This window comes from Muscardinus avellanarius (genome assembly GCF_963383645.1).
Source record: "Muscardinus avellanarius genome assembly, chromosome: 1".
Classification (NCBI taxonomy): Eukaryota; Metazoa; Chordata; class Mammalia; order Rodentia; family Gliridae; genus Muscardinus; species Muscardinus avellanarius.
Window position 1 is genome coordinate 82,893,890 of NC_137786.1, and position 10,544 is coordinate 82,904,433.

The 10,544-nt window shown below is 39.0% G+C and overlaps 1 protein-coding gene across 1 annotated transcript in view; it reads right to left on the reverse strand.

Moving 5' to 3' along the window:
* The window catches only part of ERAP1 (endoplasmic reticulum aminopeptidase 1), a gene marked incomplete at both ends in the record, with an annotated part of 37,847 nt that extends 27,718 nt beyond the window's left edge, over positions 1-10,129 (reverse strand). Inside the window, 2 exons of the mRNA XM_080719544.1 lie at positions 342-480; positions 9,603-10,129. Of these exons, the coding sequence (XP_080575670.1) occupies positions 342-480; positions 9,603-10,129 (666 nt within the window). The remainder of the gene's footprint in view (positions 1-341; positions 481-9,602) is intronic.
* Positions 10,130-10,544: the final 415 nt, after the last annotated feature.

Here is a 10,544-nt window from a genome sequence, read left to right on the forward strand (position 1 = left end):
AATCCTCTTACAGGATCATATAAGAAAATGAGAGTGAAGTGCTTTGTGAAAGGTACCATCATCAATACCGGACCTGAATTTCTTATAGTCTCCTTCTGACGGCATGGATAACCTGGGATGGAATTCTTGCTGAAACCTTGTGTATTTTTATAGCAATTTTTTCTCTGACTACAAATAAATTGTGGTTCAAAACAAAAGCATAGATTGGAAATGGAAAACAAAAGTTAGCAACTACCCATCAGGGAATAAAACAAACTGAATGTATGACGCCAGTGTTAACTGTTCCCAGGGTGCTGCAAGCCAGAGTCGACCAATTCTCCTGTGAGCCACACACCACTCACCAATGGCATGTTGGAGATGGCTAGGTGCCTTGGCTCCCTTTGGATCTTGATGGAGAAAGTGGCTTTGAAGGCAGGTTCATCGAAGCAGGGAAAGGCCATTCTAGCTGCAGTCGGTTCAAACTGCGTTGATGCAAGTATCCTAAAATCAGGGCAAGTGAAATAAAATTGAGAGTCATGCACCAGGGACTCCAAAGTAGGTGTTTGCTTTTGAGTTCCTGAAGCCAACATAAAATTGATGGATTTCACTTAGTAAATAAAATGTCTAGAAGTCGGGCGTGGTAATGCACGCTTGTAATCCCAACATTTGGGAGGCTGAGACCAGCGGATTGCGGTTCACGGACAGCCTCAGCTACTTAATAAAAAACAGGGCAGGGGGTATAGCTCAGGTCAAATGCCATTGCATTCCATCCCCAGTACCACAAAAAATAAAATAAAATAAAATGTCTTAAAAGACAAAAAGAAAGCCGGGCGTGGTGGTGCACACTTGTAATCCCTGTGCTTGGGAGGTGGAGACAGGAGGATCACACAGGTTTGAAGCCAGCCTTGCTTGGCTTAAGAGACCCTGTTTTCAAATAAAAATATAAAATATGTCTGTGAGTATAACCCAGAGGTAGAAAGGTTTCCAGGAACCCCAGTACCACCAAAAAAAAAAAAAAGAAAGAAAACATATTTCATAAGACAAAATTTCTTGTATACTATGATAAAAAGACAAAGTACTAAATACTGCATAGAAAAATACCTGAGGAAGAGTTAGCCTTAAAAGAATAAACTCTTGACTTCTGGGAAGATGACGACCGAGAAAAGCGGGGCTTAAGAGCCCCGCTAACAACCAATCTCCATTACCACAAAATCAGCGCCTTTCATAGCCAGAAAACACCATCACCAGAGAAACAAAAAAATCACCAGGCTCCAGAGAGAAAGCGGACTGAGAACAGAGCTCAGAGCCACAGAGGAGATACACTGGCCTCACGCCTGAGGACGCGGCAGCAGCGCCATACTGGCAGCGGCAGTGGCGAGTTCACTGGATGACTACAGCAAGCTGTGGTGAGCCGCTGCGGAACAGCCAGGCAGGATTTCTCGGTGCAGAGAGCATCTAAAGCTCCCAGTGGCTGAGCTCAGCACATGCTGCAGGGATTCAGAGTGGAACTCAAAACCAAGAAGAAATACGCCAGCCTCACAGCTGAGGGCATAGCAGCGACGCCATATTGCCACCGGCGGCAGCAGCAGTGAATTCACCGAGTCCAGTACGGCTACATCTGCGTACTCAAGAACAGTGAGTCAAATTGCGGGCCACAGAGGAGAAATCCCAGTATTGTACTCCCTGGGACTTGACCCAGTGGGGGAGTGGCGGTGGCAGATATCACACCATAGGAGAACGTGCAACCTGGTATCCCCCACAGTCTAAAGAAGCCTCTATCAACTCTCTGGGTCGGAGACTCTGTGATACAACCCAGTAAAGGAGTAGTGGGGTCTGAGATACTACAGACTCGAGATCCAGAGCACCTTAAGTGAAGTCATAGGGACCCAAGGGAAGAAGCCAGAGAAGGCACAAACTTCCGAAATCATGGGAAAGAGGAATAACACTGGAGCAATGAATGCCCACAACCCCACAACATCAGAACGTGATAAAACAGAAAATCAGAGATTTCTAGAAGATCAAATCAGGAAAATAACTGTAGAAATAATAGAGGTGCTTCGAAAAGAACTCAGAGAGAGCCAAAAAGAGATAAAGGATGCAATTAATGAAGTAAAGGCCTCAATTCAAAGCACAAACAACCGATTAGAACACATGGAGAACAGAATCTCACTCTTAGAAGATGAGCAAACCAAATATGAACACATAGTTTCTAATCTAGAAAAAAATATCCAACAGCAGGAATCTGACATTGAAGAAATATGGGCCCATTTTAAGAGAGCTAACCTAAGAATAATTGGAATAGAAAAAGAAAGTGAAATAGAAATAGAAAATAGAAAATAGAAAAGTGAAATAGAAAAGAAAGTGAAAACAAAGGGATCAACAATCTCTTCAAGGAAGTAATAGCAGAAAATTTTCCAAACATAGAGCAAGAGGTTGATACACAGGTCCAGGAAACTTAGAGAACTCCCTTTAGACAGGATCGGAGAAGAGGATCCCCACGCCACATAATTGTCAAAATGACCAATGTGGAAGCCAAGCAGAGAATCTTAAAGGCAACAAAAACAAAGGGCCAAGTGACATTCAGAGGCAAACCAATTAGAATCACTCCAGACTTCCCAAACCAAGGCATGAGAGCCAGAAGGGCTTGGAGTAACATATTCCAAACTCTGAAAGAAAACAACTTCCAGCCAAAAATTTCCTACCCAGCAAAACTTTCTATCAAATTAGATGGAGAAATAAGAAGTTTCCATGACAAACAGAAACTGAAGGAATTTATGTCTTCAAAACCAGCACTAGAGAAAATACTCAAAGAGATTAACTACAAAGAAGAAATAGGTAACACACACCAGAACCAGAGAAACAAGATTTTCCATCCAACAGACAACTAAGATTGGTTATCTGTGGAGATTCATTACTTATGTTAGTCTTTTACCTATCTCTAAATGGTATTGTTTGCCTTTATTGTTGTTAATTTTTAGGATTTCTAGTTGGAATATTAATATACCTTCAGATATAGCATTTGGAAATATTTTATCCCATTCTATTAGTAACTTTTAACTCTGTTTACATTGTCTTTGGATATACATTTTTTTTTTTTAGGGAGTTTGTATACTCTTCTGTTGCCTGTGCCATTGAAATCATATGCAAGAAATCACTGTCAATTTCAATGTTGTGAGGTTTTATGACCCAGATTTTCTTCTAAAAGTTTATAGTCTTAAGATTTATATTTAGGGACTTCCGGGAAGATGGCGACCGAGAAAAGCGGGGCTTAAGAGTCCCGCTAACAACCAATCTCCATTACCACAAAAAGAGCGCCTTTCATAGCCAGAAAACACCATCACCAGAAAAACAAAAAAAACCACCAGGCTCCAGAGAGAAAGCGGACTGAGAACAGAGCTCAGGGCCACAGAGGAGACACACGCACCCGAGGACGCGGCAGCAGCGCCATACTGCCGGCGGCAGCGGCGAACTCAACGGACGGCTACAGCAAGCCAGGTGAGCCGCTGCGGAACAGCCAGGCGGGATCTTTCGGCGCAGACAGCATTTAAAGCTCCCAGTGGCTGAGCTCAGCACACGCTGCAGGGATTCAGAGTGGAAATCAAAACCAGAGAAGAAAAAATACGCCAGCCTCATGGCCGAGGGCGTGGCAGAGGCGCCATATTGCCACCGGCGGCGGCAGCAGCAGTGAATTCACCGAGTCCAGTACAGCTACATCTGCGTACTCAAGAACAGTGAGTCAAATTGTGGGCCACAGAGGAGAAATCGCAGTATTGGGCCTCCTGGGACTTGACCCAGTGAGGGAGTGGTGGTGGCAGAGATATCACACCATAGGAGAACGTGCAACCTGGCACCCCCCATAGTTTAAAGCAGCCTCTATCGACTCCCTGGGTCGGAGACTCTGTGATACAACCCAGTAAAGGAGTAGTGGGGTCTGAGATAATACAGACTCGAGATCCAGAGCACCTTAAGTGAAGCCATAGTGACCCAAGGGAAGAACCCAGAGAAGGCACAAACCTCCGAAATCATGGGAAAGAGGAATGACACTGGAGTAATGAATGTGCACAACCCCACAACATCAGAACCTGATAAAACAGAAAATCAGAGATTTCTAGAAGATCAAATCAGGAAAATAACTGTAGAAATAAAAGAGGTGCTTCGAAAAGAACTCAGAGAGAGCCAAAATGAGATAAAGGATGCAATTAATGAAGTAAAGGCCTCAATTCAAAGCACAAACAACCGATTAGACCACATGGGGAACAGAATCTCGCTCTTAGAAGATGAGCAATCCAAAAATGAACGCATAGTTTCTAATCTAGAAAAAAATATCCAACAGCAGGAATCTGACATTGAAGAAATATGGGCCCATCTTAAGAGAGCTAACCTAAGAATAATTGGAATAGAGGAGGGGAAAGAAAGTGATACCAAAGGGATCAATAATCTCTTCAAGGAAGTAATCGCAGAAAATTTTCCAAATATAGAGCAAGAGGTTGATACACAGATCCAGGAAACTTATAGAACTCCCTTTAGACAGGATCGGAGAAGAGGATCCCCACGCCATATAATTGTCAAAATGACCAATGTGGAAGCCAAGCAGAGAATCTTAAAGGCAACAAAAACAAAGGGCCAACTGACATTCAGAGGCAAACCAATTAGAATCACTCCAGACTTCCCAAACCAAGTCATGAGAGCCAGAAGGGCTTGGAGTAACATATTCCAAACTCTGAAAGAAAACAACTTCCAGCCAAAAATTTCCTATCCAGCAAAACTTTCTATCAAATTAGATGGAGAAATAAGAAGCTTCCATGACAAACAGAAACTGAAGGAATTTATGTCTTCAAAACCAGCGCTAGAGAAAATACTCAAAGAGATTAACTACAAAGAAGAAATAGGTAACACTCACCAGAACCAGAGAAACAAGAGTTTCCATCCAACAGACAACTAAGATTGGTTATCTGTGGAGATTCATTATTTATGTTAGTCTTTTACCTATCTCTAAGTTGTATTGTTTGCCTTTATTGTTGTTAATTTTTAGGATTTCTAGTTGGAATATTAATATACCTTCAGATATAGCATTTGGAAATATTTTATCTAATTCTATTAGTAACTTTTAACTCTGTTTACATTGTCTTTGGATATACAAGATTTTCTTTTATTTTTTAGGGAGTTTGTATATTCTTCTGTTGCCTGTGCCATTGAAATCATATCCAAGAAATCACTGCCAATTTCAATGTTGTGAGGTTTTATGACCCAGATTTTCTCCTAAAAGTTTATAGTCTTAAGATTTATATTTAGGTCTTTTATCTATTTTGAGTTAATACTTGTATATGGGATTAGGTAAAGGTCCAATTTTATTCTTTTCCATGTAATTATTATTTTTCAACAATATTTAGTTAAAAGATTATTATTTCCACCACCAAATGTTCGTGGAAACCTTGTCAAAAATAACTTGACAATATAGGGAAGAATTTAGCTCTAGGCTTGTATTTAACTCCAATGGTCTATATATCTGCCTTTAGAACAGTACTACACTGTTTCAATTATTGTAGGTTTATATGGTTTGAAATCAGAAAATATATATCTGCTAGCTTTGTTCTTTTTCAAGATCGTTTTGGGTATCTTGAATTCATATTCCATATTAGGATAGATTTTTTTCTGAAAAATAAATATATAAATATATGATAGTTTCACCTAAAAAAAACAGAAAAAAATATGCTCTAGTAAGAAAGAAAGCAAAAAGAAATATTGAAATGCTATCTTTAAATCATCAAATGCTTGGTATCAGACAAATGAAACTGTTATGTGAGATTATCATTTTTAATTTTGGATAAATTGTTATAATACTAGATGTCAACCACTAAGCCAAGCATGGGAAGGAGGGATGGGGAGAGAATGGGGTGGGGATCGGGTGGGGGCTGACTGGGCGATGTGTGCATGTATGTCTACAAAAGTTTGTATCCCACTATGATGTATGAATACAGTGCACCAATAAAATAAAATTAAAAAAAAAGAATAAAAAAAAAAAAAGATTTATATTTAGGTCTTTTATCTATTTTGAGTTAATATTTGTATATGGGATTAGGTAAGGGTCCAATTTTATTCTTTTCCATGTAATTATTATTTTTCAACAATATTTAGTTAAAAGATTATTATTTCCTCTACCAAATGTTCGTGGAAACCTTGTCAAAAATAACTTGACAATATAGGGAAGAATTTAGCTCTAGGCTTTTATTTAACTCCAATGGTTTATAGATCTGCCTTTAGAATAGTACTACACTGTTTCAATTATTGTAGCTTTATATGGTTTGAAATCAGAAAATATATATCTTCTAGCTTTGTTCTTTTTCAAGATCGTTTTGGGTATCTAGAGTCCATATTCCATATTAGGATAGATTTTTTTCTGAAAAATAAATATATAAATATATGATAGTTTCACTTAAAAAATATATTCTCTGGTAAGAAAGAAAGTAAAAAGAAATATTGAAATGTTATCTTTAAGTCATCAAAAGCTTGGTATCATGCAAATGAAAATGTTATGTGAGATTATCATTTTTAATTTTGAATAAATTGCTATAATACTAGATGTCAACCACTAAGCCAAGCATGGGAGGGAGGGATGGGGAGAGAATGGGGTGGGGATCGGGTGGGGGCTGACTGGGCGATGTGTGCATGTATGTCTACAAAAGTTTGTATCCCACTATGATGTATGAATACAGTGCACCAATAAAAAAAAATTAAAAAAAAAAGAATAAACTCTTAAAAATTAGTAAGAAGGCCAGGTGTGGTGGTGTACTCTTGTAATCCCAGCATTCGGGAGACTGAGACTGGAAGATCACTGTTCATGGGCAGCGTCAGCTACTTAGTGAGACCTAGTGAGACCCTGTTTCAAAATAAAGAACAAAAAATAGGGCAGGGGTGTAGCTCGAAGGTCGAATATCCCTGGTTCCATCCCCAGACCCGCAAAAAAAAAAAAAAAAAAAAAAGTAAGAAAATACCAGTGCATAAATAGAATCTCAAGCTAAGGTCAGACACAGGTGATTCACAAAACAAAAACAAAAACAAAAACAAAAACAAAAAAAAAAAACCCTACATATCATTACATATCAGAAGCTGCTTGACTTTTGTCTTTTTCTTTTTTTCAGTAGTGGGGATGGAACCCAGGGGGATACTACCTCTGAGTTACACCCCCAGCCCTATTTTTTATTCATTATTTTCAAAACAGGGTCTCACTGAGTTGTGAAGGGCCTCGCTAAGTAGCTGAGGCTGGTCTCAAACGGTGATCCTCCAGTCTCAGTCTCTCAATGCTGGGATTACAAGTGTGCGCTACCACGCCCAGCAGAAGCTGCTTAACTTTCTTAATAATGAAAGTAACAGAACTTAAGAGACACATCTTTTGGTCTTAAAAGATTGCTAAGGGATTAGGATGTAGTTCTATGGTAAAGCACTTGCTTAGCATAAATGAGACCTGAGTTCAATCCTGCCCCATAAAAAAAGACTGCTAATACACAGTATTGGCTAGTAACAAAGAAATATAACAAAAGATGGAACCCAGGGCTTTCTACATCCGGGCTACTCTTCCAGACCTTTTTGTTTGTTTGTTTGTTTGTTTGTTTGCTTGCTTTTAATTTGGAAACTGGGTCTCACTAAGTTGCTGAGAGCCTCACTAAGTAGCTGAGGCTGGCTTCGAACCTGCGCGATCCTCCCGTCTCAGTCTTCCAAGTACTGGTATTACAAGCATGCGCCACCATTCCCGGCTCCAACATATTAAATTTATGAAACTCTCTTGTAAACAAAAATACAAGACCATTTCATTTACATTAAAAACCTATATGTATATCCAGAGAGAGGTTCTAGAAAGATGTTCTTCTGAAATAAAAGTAGTAGTACTTTCTGAAGACTTTGAAATAAATTTGACTTTTTCTTTTTATTAGTTTACTTGCTTATATTTATTTATCTATTTATTTAGGTACTGGGGATTGAACTCAGAGGCTTTCTACCTCTGAGCTATACCCTAGACCTTTTCTATTTTTTATTTTGAAACATGGTCTCACTAAGTTGCTGAGGCTGGCTTTGAACCTTCAGTCCTCTTGTCTCGGCCTCCCAAGTGCTGGAATTACAGCCGAGAATTAGGCTGAGACAATTCCACTTGCTGGAATTGCTACCACATCCAGCTTAAATTTTACTTTTTAAAATAATTCTTTTTGGGTCAGGCATAGTGGCACATGCCAATAATCCCAGCTATTCAGGGGCTGATGAGGCAGAATAATCACAAATTCAAGGTCAGAATGGGCATCTTAGAGACTATCTCAAATTAAGAAATAAAATGGGCTGTGGATGGAGCTCAGTAGCAGTTCATCTCCTGATTTAATCCCCAGTACCACACAAAATATATATATTTGGTATCATCTGACTTTTTACCCTAAGAAAATAATATGGATTCACTGTAATCTTCTAACAAAGAAAATTTCTGATTTTAAAATTTAGTGTTAATTGGGCATGGTAGTACACGTCTGTAATCCCATGGGAGGCTGAGACAGGAGGATTGAAAGTTTAAGGCTAGCTTCAGCAACTTAGCAAGACTCTTTGAGGGGAAAAATAATATATATATATATATATATATATATATATATATATATATATATATATATTTTTTTTTTTTTTCCCTACTTCTGGTCATGTAACTCAGAGTAGAATGTCCTAAGTTCAATTCCCAGTACCAAAATAAATAAGTAAATGATTAATTAAATAAATATAATGTAAATTTTCCCCAATATATCTCCTTAAAAACAGAACTAAAGAAAAACAGTGAAGATTTCTATAAGAAGTTTTAACTGAAAAAAAAAAAATGTTCTTTCTAATGTTGAATTTTATCCCCCCAAAAGATATACTGAAGTCCTTATCCTCAGAATCTGTGACTCTGACCTTATTTGGAAATAGGGTCTTTGCAGCTGTAATATAGTTAAGACGAGGCCATCAGGCAGGGCCCTCACCCATCTTGACTGGCGTTCTGCTAAGATGATGAGAGAGAACAGCCTTCAACAACTGCTCTCACACTTCCTACCTGCAAAACTGAGAAATATAAATGTTTGGCTCTTTTTTTTTTTTTTTTTTTTGCCTTTGAGTACTGGGGACTGAACCCCTGAACTACATCTCCAGCCCCTTTTTTGTTTATTTTGAAACAAGATCTTACCAAGTTGCTAAAACCTACAATCCTTCTGTCTCAGTCTCCCAAGTACTGGGATTACAGGTAAGCACTTTCATGCCTGGCTAAATGTCTGTTTTTTTTTTTTTTTTTAAGGCACCCAGTTTGGGGCACTTTGTTAGGACAGCCCTTCCAAACTAATGCATATCCCCCCAAAATTAAAATGTCCATTATGTCCCATAAATCAAATTAAATAAATAGATATTTACTCTGATAAAGCTAGAGGGGAAAAATGGTTAAAAGAAAATTTTAAAAATGAGATTTAAAAAATAAAGGATAAAACACTGGTAATTTTTAACAGTCTAAAGAACATGAAAAAAAATAAAAGAGTTCAACAATAAAGAGAGTTTTAAAAGACAATCCTTCTGAAAGAAGGAATTTAGCGCGGGCACCACCACTTGAAGCTTAAAACATTTTAAATCACCTCACTTCCCCATCCTTGGTCCTGTAGGTGCTCTTATAAAACCCATGAAAATTCTCAGATAGATTGCCAACATAATCAATGATCACTGTGTAAGGGCGCCCCACGAGGAGCGGCTCAGGGGCCAGAAGCGCAATTTGCTCATGAGGAGAATGTTCCAGAACCCTCAGGGGCTCTTCAGAAGGCCCCTCGCCAGCTCCCTTCCTGAGGGCAGCCCTCACTATCCGCAGGTGGTGACTGTGCAGGACGATGGTACTGGTGGGCTGGCTGGCCGTGATTTCTATTTCTGTGGTTCCTCCAAAAGTCAGCGTGCTGAGGTTTGCATGGATCATGAGATCATAGTGAACTGGGGTGACATGCTCGGGAAGTCGCATTTTATTCCAAGGAAATGGTGTCCCATCGCTAGCTTTTGAGGATGTTGAGTCGCTGCTCTGGCACCATGAAGGAGCTGATACAGTCAGGAGCATCATCAGCGAGGTAAATAGAGATGACAGGTTTGTGAGTGGCCATTTGAGGGGCAGAGACACCATCTTCTTGCTCTAGCTACCTGCAGGCACACGTGCATGAAAGCAAAGCAAAAAGTCATTAATATATTAGCAAGACAACAGAGTATCAGAATTTACCCAGAATTAACAGATTCACAAAACTTCCACAATTACTAGGTATTTTTCTGAAAGTAAAATTAACTTCCTATCTTACTGATTCACAGAGGAAATAAGTTTATGGTTACTTACTAACTAATCTTAACACCTACTAGAAAGTATCATTTAGTTTCCAATGTTTTACTAGATCAGTCAGGATTCTTGATTGAAAGAACCAAGAATAGAATAAGCTCTTGCTGATGAAGGCAGAAAAGAAATTATTAGAGGATCCTGCAGGGCATGTTGGCTCACACTTGTAACCCCAGTACTTGATAAGCTGCAAAGGAGAACTGCAGGTTCAAAG